Here is a 20,758-nt window from a genome sequence, read left to right as displayed (position 1 = left end):
CAGCCTTTTGTCAAGTCGCCGACAGTGGTTTTTTACGTTTTTTACCTGCCGGACATGAAATTGAAAAAAAATCCGGAAAATTTGCCACATAGGAAAGGCGCCCGCTGCCGTGGTCTAGGTTTCTCACTGGAAATCCTCGTCCCCCGGAGGCACCTTTTTTTGAATTTTCTTCCTTTTCTGCGCCGTTTTTCGGGGATTTCGGATTTTCTTTGAATTTTTTCGCAATAATCATTTGAAAAATATATAAATTTTAACACATTTTAATGCAATAAAAATTTCTGGTCGGAGTCCCCCTTTAAGCCAATGATGAAATTTTTTTCTAAAAACGACCTCAAAACAGTTTTTTTTGACAGAATCGTCCTCTAGTGTGGATTTTTATTTATTAAGGAGAAAAGCCATCTTGAAAAATGATGATTCGCTCTAAAATTTCAAAATTTTCAAAAAGCGGGCCGGCCATGTGTAATTTTTTCCGGCCCGGCCCGCTTTCAGAAAATCCTCGGCCCGGCCCGCGGGCCGGCCATCTTTTCCACAAGTATGGAAAAAACTAGGATTAGGTGACCGTAGGAACATCTATTCACAAAATAATTGAGGTTTTTCCTTCATATCTTCAATTTGACTGATAATGTGGTATGCGAAACGATGCCTTCGGTTGTCAGTCCGCTTGCTATTTAGCATGATGAGAAGATGACGCCATTTTAATTCCATGAGCATGTGATTTTTTCAGATATAGTCTGAATGAAATCATAATTCTGTGTTCCACATCCAGCCAAGAGCAAGTGGGTGCTTAATTGGTGTCTGGGATTGTGGAAGTCTGTTGGACTAGGGTTAGGGCTCCGATTAGGTCTAGGCGGATATTTTGGTGTTTTTCGACTTGTCGGGATCTTCAGTTTACCACGACGGACTGCACGCTTCTTTTACATGTGTCTCCCAATTAATTTAATGTTTTTTACGCTTTCATTGCAATCTTCATGTGTTAGGGTTCTGATTTCAATTGGATATTTAACGACAGTCGACTTTTTGGATCCCCACTTTTGTTGGAGGGTTTTCGTTTTTTTTTTTGAATGGACTTTTTCTGTTTGTGTTGTCTGGACTCGTGTTTTGGTATTTTGGACTCTTTTATTTCAGAAGTACACATCAGGATTTCAGTAGCTCTACAGGGAAGTCACATCTTCTCATTAGTCAACGGATTCCAAAAAACAGTCAAACGTATATTTTACAAATTTCTCTTAGAACTTTCATTTCCAAAATTTTTTTTTTCAGTTGAATGGATTGTCACACAGTTTAAGGAAGCTACACAGATGAATCAAATGAGTCAAAAATTTTTCAGCGGTCTATTCAAAAACTAAGAAAGTTGAAAAAACAAAAAGGTGTCATTTCTAAAAACAAGGAAAACTAAGCTCATATATTTTGGAAAATATTGACTTTGAAGAGATTTCGCTTTATCAGAAGACTTCAAAATTGGAACTTTCGAAGTTTAAAAAAAATTCAAATTAGAGGAACATTGAAATATTGAAACTTTAATAATTAGATTTTCCTTATACTTTCTAATTTTTGAGCTCCAGAATTTCATCAATAATTTAAGAATTCCAGATTTGATGATTTGAATTTGAATTTTAAACGTAAACTTTTTCTAAATCAAAAAGGTTTAATTTCAAAATTAAATTTATTTAAAAAATGTAAAATAAAAAATAATTTTAAAATTTAAGAATAGAATTTTTTAAATGTTTTCTAAATTTTGAGTTCTGGAACGGGAGACTATTCCGATTTTTTTTTTAAAAAGTATATAACATAATTTTTAAATTTGGAATTTGTAAATAATTTTTCTAATAACTTTTTAGCGTTGTTTTTTTTCAATTTTTTAAGATAAAAAAATTGAAATTACAGAATTTTAAAAACGAGAGTTTTTAAATTTTTCTCATTTTTAAGATCTAGAAATTCTGATTGTTCCGAATTTATAAAATTCAGCAAGGTCTGGAATCAAGAATTTCATAACTTTAGAATATTTGAGTTTCAAAATTTTTGAATTTTCAAGTTTATGAATACGTGAACTTCTGAATTTGCAAGTTTGTGAATTTAATATTTCAAATCATCAAATCTGGAATTCTTAAATTATTGATGAAATTCTGGAGCTCAAAAATTAGAAAGTATAAGGAAAATCTAATTATTAAAGTTTCAATGTTTCAATGTTCCTCTAATTTGAATTATTTTTAAACTTCGAAAGTTCCAATTTTGAAGTCTTCTGATAAATCTCTTCAAACTCAATATTTTCCAAAATATATGAGCTTAGTTTTCCGTGTTTTTAGAAATGACACCGTTTTTGTTTTTTCAGCTTTCTTAGTTTTTGAATAGACCGCTAAAAATTTTTTTGACTCATTTGATTCATTCGGGATATTTAACGACAGTCGACTTTTTGGATCCCCACTTTTTTTGGAGGGTTTTCGTTTTTTTTTTGAATAGACTTTTTCTGTTTGTGTTGTCTGGACTCGTGTTTTGGTATTTTGGACTCTTTTATTTCAGAAGTACACATCAGGATTTCAGCAGCTCTACAGGGAAGTCACATCTCCTCATTAGTCAACGGATTCCAAAAAACAGTCAAACGTATATTTTACAAATTTCTCTTAGAATTTTCATTTCCAAAATTTTTTTTCAGTTGAAAGGATTGTCACACAGTTTAAGGAAGCTACAAGTGTATATTTTGGCCATAAGTTATAAGTTTAAAAGAAAATCTAACTTATGATTCTCAAACGTTAGTATTTTTATTTCAGAATGGCAAATCTTCTCTATACCACCGATGTTATCACTTTGAACAAATTTCAATTCGAACTTGATAGTGAGTTCCTAAAATTTTCTTACAATAGATGGTTTGAAACAACTAAATGCTTTTGTAGATTCGATACAATTCTGGCTATCTAATGCCAAAAGTCAACATTCGGAACAAGGGTGAGTTTGATGTGTCTGTCGCCTAACATTTTGCACTGGTAATTTCAAATCCCCATTCTTCAGGTATTCCGTTTACAAAATATGATATCTCCAACTCTACAGAGAAAAAAAAACTCCTGTGACCTATTTTTTGAAAACTGTGGCCCAATCCGAAATTCTCACCCCTTAAGGATCATACTCACCTAACTGGGGACCTCTACCTATAACACCAACAAAAATACAGACCTGACCTAGTTAATGTCGCCTGATGACCCAATTTCAATTTTATACGAATTGCTCTTTCCAACCTTCCAATTTGGTACCTCTACCATCAGAACCGACAAAATTCCAGTTTTGACATAGTTAGAGGTATCATTTGACCTAGTTCCGCAGCTGACCCAATTTCATGTTTCTATCTTCATCTTTACCAGGCTTGCTCGGAGTTGGAAAACGGGTAATCCGATTTCCCGATTTTTCCGACATTTTTTGGGAAAATTCCCCGACGAAAAAAATATTCTGAAAAAAAGTCGGAAAAAATTTTCCGTCGCAAAATTTTCCGAAAAAAAATCGGATAATAGTTCCCGTTGGGAAATTTTCCGAATTTTGTTTCGGAAAAACATTTCCGACTTTTTTTCCCGAAAAAAAAGATTTATAGAAAATATCGGACGTTCAAGGCAAATCGGCGATATTTTGTTGATTTTCGCTGTTTCTCAACTTTTAATTGTCAGTGACAAGAAAATTAAATAAGTTTTTCGAAAAAAAAATTGGAAAAAATCGAAAAAAGTCGGATATCCGACTCCCAGTGTAAAAGTTTCGGATATCCGATTTTCCGAAAAAAAAATTCGGGAAAAAAAGTTTGTAACAGAGATTTGCGAAAAATGTTTATTTTCACTAAATTTCGAATAGAAAATGAATGCCTAAAATATGTAAAAAATATAAAAAACAAATTTAGACAATAAAAGAAGCTAACAAAATCAGTGTTGAAATCCCGTTCACTCCGTTAACGTATCATCGTGATCTTTTTCGACCCGATTTTTAGCCGCAATTGATTCTGCTCTCTCCTTGTTGCGTAAAAACCATTTTTTGATTTGCACCATACCGAGGTTTATTTTATATCCAAGTTCTGCGCATTCCTCATCCGTAATTTCCTTACTTTTGCTGAATCTTTTTTTCAGTGCAGCGTATTGTTTATCTGTGAATTTCCTACAACCTCCTCTAGTTTGAAACATGTTTGATGCAGACATGTTGGTGGGAGGAGCAGGCCAACCATATGGGTAGCCATAGAAGTATGGTGGAGGCATGAAAGGTCCAAAAGGTACTGAAGGTGGCAACATTGGAGGTGGCAACATTGGCCACGGCCATGCGGGATACTGTAGTGGAAATGGAGCACTGAAAATTCAATTTTTGTTGTGGATTATGGATTTAGGTAAACAAAAGAAGCTTTGATCCGAACGATTTTGAAACTTACTTTATTGCAGTTTGTGGCATCTGATTCGGATTTTGCTGCTGCACATGTGGTTGCTGCAGTTGGGGTTTTTGTTGGGTTTTCTGTAGTGGCCGTGGTTGAGAGTGAGCTGGAGGACTGAAAAAAAATTATATAAACTTATGGTTTGTGTAAAATCAAAAAAAGGTCGTTTACAAAACAAAGAGTGTTCACAGCATTCAAAATAATGGAGTGCGGGCTGAAAATCATAAAAATTACAGTACCACCAAAAAATATGTTTGTCCAAAAGGAGTGTTGTTAATTTAAGAAAAAAACAGCTTCAAATATCTAACCTGTTACTGGCTTCTCTATTCGCGTACCGTATTTCTTCCAATTGAAACTCGCCCAAACCATCAACATTGGAATCAAATATCTCATAAAAGTGTGGTGATATCATGATAAATATTTCACCAGTTGATAATTTTTCGATATGTCTCTCAGGACTTGAGATATTTAAGAAAAAGTTGATGGTTTGGGCAGGGTTCTATCAGGTCAAATACTGTAACTTTTTTTGAGCGCATTGATACTCATTTCAAAACTTTAGTACAGAAAAAAAGTATTTTCTTTTTCTACATTACAAACCTTTACGAAAAAATACATTTTCAAAGATGAAGCTTTTTTCACTCTCCAAAATTTTCCAACTAATATGAAAACTACAAAAGGGAAAATTATTTGATTGAAAAATATCAAAACCTTAGGATTATACTACAAAACTTACATCCTGAATTGCCCGACGTGGTGTTGATGTTGCTGTTGCTGTATGTGCTGCTGTTGAGAAACTGGCTGTTGCTGAGCAGGAATATGAGATCCAGGAAAGACACCTTGTGCAGGCCACGGATGATGTTGATTTTGATTCGGTAGGGCTTGAGCACTGAAAAAAAAATTTATTTGTTTTTTGAGACTCATTTCTAGAACAAGCTACTTACGTTATTGCAGTTTGCTCCATTTGGTTGTATTGATGATGTTTCGGTGGCCCTTGTGGTTGTTCTGGGACACCTTGCCCATTAGATGACGCTTGGGAAGATGATTGGTGACTCCACATAGGGTTTTGTGGTGTTTCGTGAGCTTTGGGAAAATTTTGCGCGCTGAAATTAAGATCTTTAAATCTTCAGTTTGGATTGAAAGTGAGTTTACGCTGCTCCATGGCCCATGTGCTGATGGTGATGGGGCTGCTGTTGTGACGGAGCAAACTGTTCATGAGATGACGGTCCAAGTGCAGGTGGAGCTTCTGGGTATTTCTGTTGCTGCTGAACTTGTGGTAGAATGGTATCGCTGAAAAAAAGAATCGAGTTTGAAATTAGCCAAAGAAAAAACCGCTAGAAAACTTACATTCCATTCTGTCCCAGCTGATTGAAATTATTATTCTGCAATTGGGGAGGTTGTGGAAATTGCATGTTTTGATGAAAGTGTGCGGGATGCAGTTGCTGTGCAGGTGGAGGCTGATTGACAAATTGCTGCTGCTCAACTTGAATCCCGTTTGAAAAATTATCAGTTGATGTTTTTGGTTGTTCGGTCCATGCTGGATGATTTTCTTGACCATTTGTTCCAGCCTGTCCCATGTTTATTGGTTGGTTTTGCTTCTGATGTTGCATCGGTTGGGGCTGGAAATTCTGTCCTTGTAAATGAGTCTCTGATTGGAAGCTTCCTGGTGGTTGGTTGAAAGGCTGGGCGAATAAGTTATTCCATGGCATATTCATTTGATTCTGGTGAAGAGGAGGATTGGGCTGGGGATGGGTTGAATATAGTGCATCCGGCTGGTTTGGGTAGTTAGCGTAGGGATTCATTTTTCGTCAAAGTCACAAGGCAGACAAGAAATAAATGAATAAGAGAGAAACAGATCTACTTGGTCGGGTAATAGACTTTTAGATTGGAATGACTAAACAACAATTCCACACAGACCGTCGAAACACAGCTGGGCGGAGTTCGGACGCCTTCTCCGTCATCCTGTCACGCCCATTCCCAATTTTGGATTAACAGCTCTACGATTGTGAGAACACCGAGCCATTTGAGAACTGAGACTGTGGTGCTGATCGGTTTACGACCCTTCTTAGGGAAGGGTGCAGAAGTAACAATAAGAAAATGCACTGGGACTACGGGGGTAGTGAAGAAGACGAGTGGGGAAATGGACACACTGCGATATCGAGGAAACTAGAATTGAATGGACTATGAGAAAAAGTTTGCAGGTTATCATGTAAAAATGATTGAGAAACTAATGAATTTGATGTACTAAGTCAGTCAAGAATTTTTGGGATGCGACTATTTTAAAACTTGTTACTCGCACCGAAAAAAATTATTTCTAAATGCCAATACAACAAACAGTGTTTTCATAACTGTGCATATACATTTATTAAAATCCAAAAAAAAAAATATTAATAGAGATTTCTTTTTTTTCCCAAAAGATCCCAAACATTTTTTATATCTCTTCAGTTTTGACACGGAGAAATGTCGAGAAATCAGATTTGATCACTCAATTGTAAATTTGACAGAACGGAGTATATTATAATGGATGTTCATGACCCTAATCGTCTGAAAATGATATCATACAATGATAGGGTATAATTAAATTCACCAATTAGATTTTGACCTTAACGATCACAGCTCAATTTTGAGTTTTAGTTTGACAATTATTTCTCAGTTTTTTTTTGTTAATCTAAAAAAATTCGTAGATGAAAGTATGAAAAAAAAAGAATAAAAAGGATACATGCTTGAAAAATACTCGAAAATATTAAATAATACACGTTACGTTCACATGTCATTCTATTTTTTAGAAGATACCTTTTTTCAATATCCGCGTTTTCCTTCATAAATTTCAGAAAAGCCGGGAATTCTAAAAATCGCAAATACGGAAAATCTAGATTTCGAAATTCAGATACTAAAAAACTTGAAAACAAAAACAATCCTGAATTTCTATATAAAAAATAAATCAGAGTTTGAACTCAATTTTTCAATTTTGAAACGTCTTGAATTCTCTATTTTCAAAACCCGGGAAATTAGAATTACTAAATACCAGAATTCCAGACACGCAGAATTTCAGAAGAAACTTCCAAAACTCTGAACTTCTAAATTTAATATTTTCCATGTTTAGACCAAAACAATTTCCATGAATAAAAGTTTCGAAGCCTCTTTATAAGATTACGGATACTGTAACCGGAGACCAGGAGGTTGAGCCCCGAAAGGGCGTGAACTGTATTAGAAAAGCCCCTTGAAATGAAGTACCCCATAGAGACTCTAATAAAAAGAGAATGGCCGGTCCTTATAATACATTTTTACGGTTTCTGAATTTCCAAGAAGTGTCGAAAGAGGGATTCCTGAAGCTCTTCATTAGATTACGGATACTGTAACCGGAGGATAGGAGGTTTAGCCCCGAAGGGGCGTAAACCGACTGATATATATATATACCGTAAAAACTGTAATATAGCGCTATGGCGTTCTATTTTTCAAATGGGTACTTTGGGATGATGCGAGGTAACAAAAATTGGTTTTTCATTAGATTAATAAGGTAGCAAGTTTAGCAAATGTATTTATTTATTTGTTTACGATTGCAAAAATCGTGAAAAAAAGGAAAAAAAAAACATTAAAATACATGAAAAGCAGACTCCAAATGAATAAATAATGAATTTTAGTGAGAGGAAATGTAAAATAATAAAATGAACCAGAGTGAACATTGAAAAGAAACAGGGAGAGGAAAATAACACATATTAAGCATAAATGAACATAGAATAGTACATAAAATAGAGGACTGAGAGTAGGGGCCAGAAAATTGAGCAATTACTCAAAATGTTTAGTTCCAACTGTTACTCTACGAATCATGCAATACAAATTTGTTTTTCTTCCTTCATTCCTCCATTTTCTACATCATAAGGGTGTCTTTGTATTAGAGGAGGTGTTCTACTACAGGTGGCGTTATATTACAGTTTTTACGGTTTTCTAAATTTTTAGGCATATTTCAAATTTTCTATTGTAATGGTCACTTGGGATTTTTTTGTATCCAGTATCAGCATAATCGCGTGCAGATATATAATACATACATGCTTACAACGAGCCGGGCCGGAAAAAAGACAACTTTTCTGTCCAGCCATTCTTGCAAAATCAGGGCCTGGCCTGGCCGGGCCCAGGTTTTCTAAATTTGAATTTTTTTTAACATTTCAGGAATCAAATTTTTTTGTGAGAAAATTATGTTTTAATGTCACTCTCGCCTTCGAAAGTTTTCTACATTTTTCTTCCAAAAATTAGAGTGGCAGTAAAACATAATTTTCTCATAAAAAAAATTTGAAAAAAATCCTGAAATTTCAAAAAAAAATTTCAAATTAAAAAAAAAAAACCCGGGCCCGCCGTACCGGACTCTGATTTTGCAGGTATGCATTTAATATTCCAGAAAATGACGAGATGGGGGTTTATTTTCACTGATAATAACCATAGTTGTAAAATCACAGGCCGGCGCGGCCTGTGGGGAGTACGATGAATTCGAACTTTCGCGAAATCGAACTGTCCCGAAATCGAACTCGTTCGAATTAGAACTGTCCCTTTTTCGAACACGCCCAGAACAGAACAAGAACGGAATCGAACTGTTCCAACTCGAACTGATTCGGTGTCGAACTGTCCCGAATTGGAACTCTGTTAGCAACAGAGCGCGCTTGCATTACCTTTGAAAATTTCAAGTTTTCTCCAGAAAAAAATCATTTTTACAACAAAAAAAGCATTTTTATTTGAATACAGTGAGGAAAAAACAATTTGAAAATAGAAAATATGTGTTTAAAAAAGAAAGAATTCATGACTTTTAAACAGAATGGGCGTCGGAGATGGTGTCTAATAAATTAAGACCAGTCAAAGGCATAATTGGCGGGATTGGCTGATTTATTAGCGTCTTGATGAGTCTCCCGTCCTTCAATGCGTTGGTGAGTTTTCTGTTTCGATTCACCTGAAGTGTAGTAAAAAATCAATTTAGGTGTTCAAGAGTAGAAACAGACCTGGAAATTCGGATTTAGTTTCAACTCGTTCCAATCCATCTTTGTATGCTAACTTCACTACTAACTTCACTTCTGACAAAATCCTCGTCGTGTCTCGCATGCTGATTTTTAACAGTGAACGTGTTGTTCATTCTGTCGAAATGATAAGCTGCATCACATAGAGCTCGTCTTTCTCTGGGAAAAATATTGTTTTATAGTAAAGCTGCAATTTTTTACCGCTCGACACAGTAAAAAAGCTCTGTTCCATTTTTGTTCATTTCTTTAAAACGCATTGCATATGGTTGAACTTGAGCGATCGGCTTGTTTTCCCCCCCACCCATTTTCTGTAAAGTTTATAAAAAAAAAACGGTAAGAGAAATTCGCAAAATATCCAAAATAAGTGAAAAAAGTTATTTTCTGGAGAAAACATGCAAAATTTGTTGACAAAAATAATTTTAAAAAAGCAAGCGCGCCCTGTTGCTAACAGAGTTCCAATCCGGGACAGTTCGACACCGCACAGTTCGAATTTATAGCAGTTCGATTCCGTTCTTGTTCTGTTCTGGGCGTGTTCGAAAAAGGGACAGTTCTAATTCGAACGAGTTCGATTTCGGGACAGTTCGATTCACGAAAGTTCGAATTCATCGTACTCCCGCCTGTGGGTTGACCCGTCAAGAATTTTGGCGGCCCTGCCCGCCTTTTGTGTAGACGCTGACTTTTTTTGAACTTTTTCGAAAATTTTGAAATTTTTTCAAAAATTTGAACAAAAACTACTTGTTTTTTAATTACGTTTCATTTTTTTAAGATTGTTTAAAAATGTAACTTTTGGAAATTTTTTCACTTCGAGAGACGGGCCGAGAAAATTCTTCTTTAGGCCCCGTTGCAACTATGATAAAAACGAGTATTTTACAGCTAACGACGAATCGTAGTGGGACACAACCATTTTCTTGCAATTGAGCTCAATCATCTTGATTCCTGTGAAAGATTTCAAAAGCAGTCAGCGGATAACTTTTTAATCATATTTTAATATCACCAACATTTTTGTAGTTTGCAGATTTTTTTTATTTCTTTGTGTTGATGCCGACATTCCAATGCCTACTGTTGAAGATTCAATATCTTCACCTTGAATTCACACTTCCATTGTATGGTTACTCGCACTTCTATTTACTATTTTTGTAAGTGTATGATTTACGACTCTTGTACCCGTTTTTATGACTGTTTCCGGTATGGAAGGAACACTGAAACTCGTCCTTGTGTGTTTAGGAGGTTCAGACAGTCTTAGACACTTGATCGGGTTGGATAACCAACAGTAACTATAAAAAAGAAAAAAATACGGGTAATCTGAGAATGTAAAAGTAAAAAATACAATGGGAAAGAATTTTGTCTGAGGAACAAAATTTTCTCGAAATCTATATAATGAAAAATGCTCATTTTCGGACACAGTACTTAAAATTACTTGAATATGACCTCTGTGTACGAATACTGAGAAACAATTGTTTTGTATCTAGAAATGGATATTTTCCTTTTTTTTCATAGTTCAAGTTGTGGCCACATTTTGAACAAATTTTGGGTTATCGTGGTTCTACCAATCATCGTTGTTCTCAAATTCTTATCGAAAAAAAGTATCATTTTTGTTTTTTTTTCTATGAGATAAACTCCTCACCACGGATATTTAGAATTATTTGTTCGCTTTCAAACAATTTTTCTCAAACTTTCAGGTTTTCAAAATATTTAAAATGCCCATTTCCAACGTATTTTCCCTTACAAACCACAATTCTACCAATGAGGTTGGTCGTGAAGAAATAATACCCTTGAATGCTGACAGTCCAATCCCTCAATTTGAGAAATTCTACAAAAGACCGGACCTGAGAGGTAAGTCATTAAAAATGACTTATTTTCGACACATTTGTATTTTTTAAAATTAAGGACACTACAAGTGCAACACTTGTTTTAATCTTTTCAAGCACTTATCCAGTCTTTCTCATCATCGGCAGTTTGAAAATTCAAAAGTTCCCTATAAATGCACATTATCTTGGTTCAATTCTGAAGAGATAATTTGAATAAGAACGAAAATAGGTCCTAGAGCATCAGAACTTTCAGAAGCTTCTAGAAAGGAAAACAAAGGAAACTTGGAAGAATTGAAATAAACATTTTTAAACCTCAAGAACATGGATTTTAAGTTCAAATCAGATTCCCTGGATGTATACAGAAAAATATATTTATAAAATATTCGTGTACCATTTAGTAGATGACCCATTCTGTTCAATTGCCAATTGCTTCCGATTAATCGGGGTATTAAGGTCCAGACACAAAAATACAAAGAAAAACACGGTTTTATACAAAAATAATATTTATTAAGCTACCCCCCCAAACCCTTTCTGCAGTTCCCTGTGCGCTTGCAACGACGCTCCGCTGTTCGGCTGACGACAAGCGCGCCAACCGGGTGTGTTTGAATTAGAGTTAGTTTTTGAACAGCTAGTTGTGTCAGTTTTGGACGATTTAAGTCAGTTTAGAGTTTTGTCTAAAGTATCTTTTGGTGATATTGTTGTTCTTTATTAATTATACGGAATAATAAATATTATTTTTCGTATAAAACCGTGCTTTTCTTTGTATTTTCTGGACCTTAATACCCCGATTAATCGGAGGCAATTATACTCCAGAACCGCGAATTAATGCCAACATTTTGATTTGATTATTCAAAAAGTGGGAATCCGGTGAGTCCAAACACTGATATATGCGCGTATTGTAAAGGATATTAATATCCTTTTAGGGTGATTTTACATTACCATAATATTTCCCCACCAGGTCATAGTCCAAGTTCCGCATTCCCATAGGGAGAGCACAAAGTCCAACACAGTCACGGGTGATAAGAAATCCCAGCGGGAAATCCATTAGATGACACATAGGAAATCCATTAGATGACACAATCCATTAGATGACACATATTTTTTTTCCATTTTCAGCAAATACGATCCACCGGTCGCTTTTGGGGATATAACACTGGTTTAGGTAATAAGACCCCGGTTTGAGCGGCTGCCTGGGTTAGTTTGTATCGCGTCTCCCCTCGGACAACACGGATGCATCTAGGTTCACGGTTTTCAGGATGATATCATCAGGTTCGGTGTAAGGCAAATTTTCAGAATTTCGGGTTCGGCCAAACCCATCTTCAGGAGTTTGCAGATCTTTTCTAATCAGTTATCGCACCGCCAGCAGCCCCAAAATAGTCAAGGTAGGAATGGTAGACCCGTTTACTTGGGAGGTAAGCGACTAGCCCAAAACACAGGAGATGGTTAGAGAACGTTCGCCTCCTCTTTGGGTAGTAAGTAAGGTCCAGGCAGCAACAACAGAATGACCGAACAAATCATCTTTGAGGTGGCGACCGCGATGAACACGGTCGCCTCCGTCAAACAATGCGTGGTCTCAGACCTGCAATCCGTCCACCAGAAAATCCAAGAGATCGCTTCACTCTCGATTGACCGACTCGAAGCTGTCGAGGACAGGGTAGCCGAAAACACGGATAGAATAAACACTCTCTTTGCAAATCGAGCAGACAATTCGGGCACGCCGTCCACGCACAACAGCGCCCAGACATCTCACCCTCCAAGTCGACGAGCATCCCCGACTCCACCAAACGAGATCCTCGGCTCATCGATCAACGTCCTAGGCTTAAAAATTGGATCCAGGATCCCGATCTTCTCTGGCGCACCAGCGGAAAACTTTTCCACCTTCGTCCGCTCATTTATGGACCACGTCAAAGCCGTCAACCCAGCACTCGAGGAGTCATCTGTCAGAGCCGTGTTCCTGACCTACCTGACGGAATTCGCAAGAGACAAAGCAGAAGAACTCTTGGAAAAACATCCGAGCTACACATGCCAACAATTGGTGGAAGAGATGCGAAAGACGTTCGAAGATCCGAATCGCGCCGAGATGGAGAGACAGCAGCTTCGGCAATGCAGTCAGCGAACCGACGAATCTGTAGATGACTTTTGCACTCGTGTCCGTAAGTTGGCCCTCAGTGCCCACGCAGGTAATTCCCGAGACTTTATACAAGAGAAAGCTAAAGAAGCTTTCATTGACGGACTTCTATTTAATCTGAAGTTCCTCGTAAAGGGGGAATCGCCCACAAATTTTCAGGAAGCTCAGAATTCGGCAATGAAGTTCGAACTTCTACTAAAGGAAGCAGCAAGGTCAAACACCATCGCACCTCAGGGACTTGCCGTCATCCCGGCTCCAGCTCCAGCTCAAAACTCTCCATGGTCGAAACCAAAAAGGGAATGCTTCTACTGTGGCATACCCGGACATTTTGCAAGGGAGTGTCGCAGAAAGATTGCAGATCAAGCCAAGGGAATCTTCCAGAAAACGAATAAGGTATCCAACCTCAGGTCCCAGACCAGATCTTTCCCACAAAGAAACCCAGTCGATAATCATCAAATCTTTTCTAATAATCCAGGAGTTCAGGCAATTCAGCCAGTTGTGTCAACCATCCACGCCCAGATGGAAGCAATGCAAACTGAACTCGAAGTTCGTCAGAACCAGATCAATGCCCTCATCAAAAGAAACGATGAACTTACTACCAATCCAGGAAATCACCAAGTTCCCAATAGAAGAGTAAGTTGCCTCAGATGGTCTCAGACCTACTTATTGATCCTCATCACTTTTATGTCTCTTTTCACACAAGTTGCAGCAATCAGCCCATTAGTATGCATGCCACATACCCCGCAAAGTTATCTTAGATTACCAGCTCCGCTGGATTGCTCTAGGGCCACAGGTCATGAACCTCATCCAGTAACTCAAAAAGAGCTCACCATCTTTAGACCCAACACAATAGCTTATGAAGCCAATGGTACACTATGCAAAATTGTTAAGCGAATCACTAAGTATTCAGTAAATTTTTCGGAGTAAGAACAGAGGAAAGCACAACAAATCAGTTAACCGTTTCATCCGAAGAATGTCAGACAATGAAGAAATTCTTGCATTGTAGCCACGGGGACTTAGTCCCATTCAATGGAATCTATAAAACTCTCAACGATCATATACTTACTTGGCCCTCGGCTCCGTTTTCAGCTTTTCTAGGAACCCAAACAGCCGAATCAACCAACTGCGTCATGATGCCGACACGGGTGATGACTCGTTTCGGAAAGGAAACACCCGAATCGCCAGCTGGATCAATGGTCGGATGTCGCTTTTCTTCCGGATTCTGCAACACCAGAGAAGGCGCGGCATTCCAATGGACACCAAATCCAAAACAAGAATGTAAGTATTTGGAACTTAGAACTATGAAAGGATTTATGACTAAAAACATCTGGGTCAGTACAGAAAAAGAATTCGCAATCTCATTCGACCAAAACAACACTCGATTATTAGATTGTGGACGAAAATTAGTGATCTCAGATCAAGGATACGGTATCGCCCTTCCAAACAGAAACAAACGATCTAACTCAGTAGATGAACTGACTAACTTTGTAACTTCTAATCAGTTAGCTGCCCAACTGCTTGCAGTTGAGGAAGTCGTTTTAGAAACCACGGCCGCCTGGTTTGCCGGCAACTTCATGAGTTGGTGCTCGTCGTTCAACGCAGTAGCGGCAGCCACCCGAGCCGCTGTCGCCAGCAACCCTACATTGGCAGCCCGTCAGATGCTAAAGAAAGAGAACATCTTCGCCAAGTACATCGGAAACGACGTCCTTTCACTACAAGTATGTTCACCAGTTCCACAAGATTCTTACGAATTTGTACCATTCACGAAAACATGCTATTCGAAACCTGCTCTTAGAGTCAGACTCCCAAAAAATACATCAATTGTAACTTTTGTCGACCTTACTACCAGAGTCATTACAAACAGAGCTCACCCAGTAGACTGTAGTCTGGTCACCAGCTTTCAGTACGTATCAAACAAAACTCTGTACAGTCTGAACCCATTCACTTTAGAACTAAAAACCGACACAAATTTTCAAACGATGACTATCCCATCAAGATCTTGGATCTGTTACTCAAGAACATCTAATCTTCCATAACCTCGTGTTAGGATCTCTTTCAGAAAATATTCAGGACAATCACTACAACGAAATTTGGGAGCTCTTCAAGGATCGCCAGCAGCCATCACCAGGATCATTTCGTCTCATGGAGACCCAAGCAGTGGACCCTTGTCACTCGACACCATCGAAGAAGCGGTAACGTTTTGGACAAAAGCTAAGTGGCTATGGGAATTGATCTTCTATGTTTGGACTATACTCACAAATATCGTAGTAACTCTAATCGTAGGAACCGCCATCATCATGATCTTAGTATCTAATGTACTCACCCCTTACCTTCCGTTCAGGCAACCAGCTCAACCCCAGTTTGAGCGTCCCCAGAGCCCAGATGGGCAGGTATGCGACTATGTAACCCTCACCGAAAGACTTCGATCTCCAAGGATTAATGCTCTCGCCCACCCCACGGAGTACTTTTCAGCTGTTGTACCTCTCAAAGCGAATGGGATAAACTGTTGGGCTCTCATTGACACCGGTGCCAGTTTTACAGTAGCCGGGCAAGGCATTCTCCACCTGCTTGGAATTCCAAGACTCCAGGAACCTCTCTCTTACATGGCAGTAGGCTTAGGAAATAATGAGGTAAAAATGGCTGGCTCTGCCGTCGTCAAATTTCAGATTGGTAGTCACGTCCTGTTTCAGAACACCCACTTTACCACAGGACAGTGTACCCCAGGAGGACCACGCGACTACGATTTCATAATCGGTAACGATGCCCATTACATGGTTACGGACGTGGAACTGCCCTCAGAGCCAGCTCAGCGGATTTCCGAGTCAACAACCCTGCAGATGATTCAGGATTTCCGGAACGAGACAACCAAGTGGATGACCATCGACACACCAATCACTTCGGTCCCGAACGGCAAACGAAACCCAAACGTGGCAACACTGTCACGATTCGATTGCGATAGGATCTTCGCCCTTTACATTGTCAAGGAATCCGCTGGAGGCAACCTGCACCTCAACCCAGCTCACAGAGAGCTTGTGTCCTACGATCGCCCGGACCTGTACACAGTCCACCTGACGAGACACTCCGAAGACATCCTCAACCCAGGACCACCCAACCCGGCCAATTATTATATTGGAGACCTCTTGGTGGTACTTTCGCTGAAGAGAAGACCAGGAGCGAAGCTAAACGAAATCAAGAGGGACTTCGTCGACATCCTGGACATGAACAAATGTCACTTCTGGCAAGTCAATAAGTTTGCTCTTGTGCAGAGAAAGGTGGAAAAAGACCAGCCTCTGTGGAAGATGGATGACCTCAAGGAACCTATCGACCCTCGGAGGAAACTCAAAATGCCATGGAAGGCCGAGTGCATCGGATACAACCAGAACCAAGTGGTCGAAGCAAAGATCGCGCTATTCAAGGAACTCCATCCGCAGGACCAGAAGTGTACAGCCGCTGACATCCTGGTCCCGGTCCTGGAACCTGCATCAACTCTTCGATCATTGCTGCCCGGAGATGCTCGACATGCTGTCATTACCGCTACCAACGTCCAGCCACCAATTGTGCCATTGAAACCCACGGTCACAGCCGTCCGAGTCTTGCCGGGAAAATTCAGGAAGTACATCTCAATCGCACCGAATGCTTTCAAAGGAGCAGAATCAGACCCAGATTATGATCTCGGAGGAAAAGCCCTCCTTTGGACAGCCAGATTCGGACTGGCGGCGACCCTGGCCATCGCGAACAAAGGAAGGGACACGACCACCTACTCCACCACCATCACGGAGTCAGAAACAACAGGAAGACGGTCGACGGTAACGTTTACCATCCGACGACCCAGTACCGCCGCCCCCGTCTCTTCCTGGACCCGCTCGACGGCGTTCAAAATGGACATCTCTCCAGGCGGAACTTGCGATCTGGAAGTCGAATCGGCTACCTTGATCAACACCCAGCTGACAATAAGAGCCAAGTTCACATTCGAGAGCCAGTCAAGGATCAACGAGAAGAATCTGCTCAACCAAAATGCAGTCGTTTGGCAACAGTTGGACGATAATCTCCACCAACTCCGAACTTTCCCAGAGCCAGAGGACTGGCTGAAGGTCCCGGTGGATTCTCCATCAGGAAATGTCTTGATCGCTCTCACAGGAGGACCGGAGATTGACGGGATCATGCCCTGGGACAAAACCGATGTCGTGGATTTTGCCGGTTCAGCAGTGAAACTATCAGAGGAGCAATCCTACTACGCCAACACGCTGGCCAAGACCAAGATCGCAGGGGTTATCGCCAACGCACCCCCAGGCGTCGGGAAGACTCTGATGGTAGCGGGAGCTGCCATCCACGCCATACGCGAAACCAATGATCTTAGATCTATTCAGACCCTCACAGGCATGACAAACGTGAGTGTGCTACCAATGGTGAAGACGCTCAGGACCTTGGATCCGGAAACCCGGTACCCTCCAGTCCGATTAATCTCTGAATCTCATCGCGAGCACTTGGACCCAGCGTTGCGGACAGAAATCGACTATCCGATATTGTGGATCAAAGTCTTCAAGGATCTGCTACACAGGATTGACCCGTCAACAGCAGTCGCGACCATAAGAGAGAACCCGGACCTTATGTCAGCAATACAACACCTTCATGCCAAGAAAATCGACCCCGAGGAGTTCGCTCACCACTTTATCCGGAAAGCTGTAGCCAAAGGACCCAACTCTGACAGGAACACCACCCCGAAAGCCGAACTTTTCCGCAAGCTCTACAACCCTCGTATTGTAGTTGGCACTGTGGCCAGCGTGCTGGAATCCTTCAAAACCCCCGATTGGACCTGGCTAAGAGAAAACGTCTCGGCGATCCAAGTCGACGAGGCGTCGCAGCTCCCACTCTATGCCCTGGCAGCGTTGGCACTCATGTTCCAGAGAGCTCGGTTGGCTCTCGTCGGAGATATCCATCAGCTGCCCCCCTTTGAGGACTCCGACCTTCCAAAGGATATTGCCGCATTTGCAATCTCCAGAGTTCTCCAAGAAGCAATCAAGAGAAGGACACTCCCGATCATCGATCTTACGGTTGGCCGCCGCTGCCCACCGCAAGTGACCAGGATGTACAACGAGCTGTTCTACAATCAACGCCTCACGTCCCTATGGTCGCCGGAAAAGGAAGCCGAGCTGAGGGCATTCACCGCCGCCCTCAAATTTGGGAATGATTTTCCAATACAGATCTTAGATCTACAATCGTCACACACACAGTCAGGCACTTCGCTCACCAACATTGAAGAAGCAAAAGCAGCTGTTCGAATCGCCAGAACCATCCAAACGCGTGTCGGAACGAACGACATAGGAATCTTGTGTTTTTACAAAGCACAAGCGGGAGAAGTCGCCGCTCTTCTTGGAGATGCCCCCTTTTACGTTGGCACAATCGACGGATCTCAAGGCCACGAATTCCAGGCCGTCATCATTCTGACCACCCGGACTTCGTCCTTCAGGGATTCCGAGTTCATCGAGGACTGCCGCCGTATAAACGTGGCAATCTCAAGGACCAAACGGATCTGTTGCATCATCGTCGACAGACCGAAGGTCACAACCAACGGAACGTGGAGTCGTCTGATCCGGAGGATCCCGCACGAGGCCAAATCCAACTTCTCCGTCATGACCGCCCGTTGGTTATAAGGTCTTAGACCTAATCCAAAATCGCAAGTTAAAATTTTTTTTTCTTTTCCTCTTTTCCACATAGGACCAGGGACGGTCCTAATTTAAAGGGGGAGGTGTAAAGGATAGTAATATCCTTTTAGGGAGATTTTACATTACCATAATATTTCCCCACCAGGTCATAGTCCAAGTTCCGCATTCCCATAGGGAGAGCACAAAGTCCAACACAGTCACGGGTGATAAGAAATCCCAGCGGGAAATCCATTAGATGACACATAGGCTGAAACACCACATTCCCCTCTCAGCGCCTCCGTTCTGCACACACACTCTAAGATTATTGTTTCAGATCAAACCACCAGCTCCTGGAATGAGGCAACATCATCGGCCAGCAGCTCCGCCAAACGCCCACAGGATCGATCCAGATAAATACCCCCCCCCCCCCCCGTTCGCTTAATCGAGGCCTTTGACTTTGTATTCTTGTCTTAATATCTTTATGGTCTTAGACCAGTTAATAAACCTTTGTTAAATCTACCTAAAGCGTTGAACCTTCACTGTATTCAGATTTGCGGTAACCCCTGTGACGGTTTCGAAAACCTAACAAACCCCTAGCCAGACCGTTTCGATTTATAACTAACGCAGTTTTCTCTTAGAACTACGCTTCATCTGATTCTCAATGAAAATATTGAATGGAATACAAATAGAATGTATCCAATTATTACTGTTAACATGTCAAGTATAATTTTGAAGATCAGTGACAATTGTTCGTAAAATTTGATGATGGATAAAATTTCAAATGCACAAGTGCTCAAAGTGCAGGAAACGTGAGAAAATGATTATTTTGAAAATCCTAGGTTGATGAAAATTACATTACAAGTTTAATGAAAACTGGATGTTTTTTTGTTCTTATGCAAACTGTGCCACAGACTTCAAAAAAACGACTTGAAAATATTCAAGCTAAAAATGCTGCAGAAAACTGAACACAACAACAAAAGGTGTTACGTACTCTTGATTGAGATGCTTCTCGATTTTCAAATGATTTTTACAGATGTCTGGTTTGTATTTCACGTCCCGTCTTGCTATCAACCATATCGAAATCCCGGAACTTCAAAATATTCACTCCGAATAGAAAGTGATTCCTTTCTGATCTTTCAGATTTCTTCCTGAGTCATAGTGTCAAATAAGACTGAAATAGAAATTATAAGCCATTCATTTGTACTTTCTGACTTTTCGAATTTTTTCGAAAGTCAGGATTGTAGGTTTTGATTACACACGAAAAAATTCGTTTGATCAAAATCGAGAATAGCATGCGTGTGTTTGACTACTGTAGAAAGTTCAAAATTCAACTGAACTGAAAAATTATAGAATTTCGAACTTTCCTCGGCCATAGATAAAAAATCTAAAATTCAGAGATGGTCAGAAATGTAATGAGCCTATGAAAGTAATTCGGAACAAGGCAAAATCTGTGCCTAAGTGTAATTAATAAAAAAACTTTTCTGCTGATAAATACCGAAACATCATCCAATTTGTTTTTGCTGACTACCTTAAGTACTCTAGTAGTATTGTTGTTTAAATTAAAATGAACATTTTATCAGTTGACAAATTTTGTTTTCTTAAAATAGAAATTGAGATAATTGAGCTCAAATGAACGTATATCTTCTATTAGAGCATTCACGGTATATGGTGGGGTTCTATTACAGCGCAATTTACGTTACTATGTTTTTATTTTTTGCAGGTCCCAAATTAACTTATTTCTTATCATCTCAACTACTTTAATATGCGCTTCTGGAAGGAAGCCACGCCCCTTTTCA

At 39.8% G+C, this 20,758-nt stretch overlaps 4 protein-coding genes across 4 annotated transcripts; 2 read left to right on the top strand and 2 right to left on the bottom strand.

Moving 5' to 3' along the window:
* Nucleotides 1-3,911: 3,911 nt before the first annotated feature.
* Nucleotides 3,912-5,942, bottom strand: CBG26741 (the record flags this gene model as incomplete). The annotated part of the gene is made up of 7 exons (XM_045241065.1): nt 3,912-4,111; nt 4,158-4,308; nt 4,388-4,501; nt 5,121-5,273; nt 5,399-5,487; nt 5,537-5,674; nt 5,732-5,942. The coding sequence occupies 7 exons, from the start codon at nt 5,940-5,942 to the stop codon at nt 3,912-3,914; spliced, it is 1,056 nt and encodes a 351-aa protein (XP_045100737.1).
* Nucleotides 5,943-6,086: 144 nt separating this feature from the next.
* On the top strand, nt 6,087-6,173 carry CBG26740 (the record flags this gene model as incomplete). The annotated part of the gene is made up of 1 exon (XM_045241063.1): nt 6,087-6,173. The coding sequence occupies one exon, from the start codon at nt 6,087-6,089 to the stop codon at nt 6,171-6,173; it is 87 nt and encodes a 28-aa protein (XP_045100736.1).
* Nucleotides 6,174-9,179: 3,006 nt separating this feature from the next.
* CBG24693 lies at nt 9,180-9,689 on the bottom strand (the record flags this gene model as incomplete). Its single annotated transcript, XM_002648381.1, has 3 exons — nt 9,180-9,320; nt 9,435-9,543; nt 9,586-9,689. 3 exons carry the CDS (start codon nt 9,687-9,689, stop codon nt 9,180-9,182), a joined length of 354 nt encoding a protein of 117 aa, XP_002648427.1.
* Nucleotides 9,690-11,081: 1,392 nt separating this feature from the next.
* Cbr-dct-10 lies at nt 11,082-19,404 on the top strand (the record flags this gene model as incomplete). The annotated part of the gene is made up of 6 exons (XM_002648379.2): nt 11,082-11,217; nt 12,486-12,604; nt 12,718-13,953; nt 14,301-15,223; nt 15,380-18,956; nt 19,297-19,404. The coding sequence occupies 6 exons, from the start codon at nt 11,082-11,084 to the stop codon at nt 19,402-19,404; spliced, it is 6,099 nt and encodes a 2,032-aa protein (XP_002648425.2).
* Between the last annotated feature and the right edge of the window lie 1,354 nt (nt 19,405-20,758).

The sequence above is a fragment of the Caenorhabditis briggsae genome, assembly GCF_000004555.2.
Source record: "Caenorhabditis briggsae AF16 supercontig from assembly CB4, cb25.NA_204, whole genome shotgun sequence".
Classification (NCBI taxonomy): Eukaryota; Metazoa; Nematoda; class Chromadorea; order Rhabditida; family Rhabditidae; genus Caenorhabditis; species Caenorhabditis briggsae.
The sequence above is the reverse complement of the archived record's forward strand: the minus strand, read 5'-3'. Positions and strand labels throughout refer to the sequence as shown.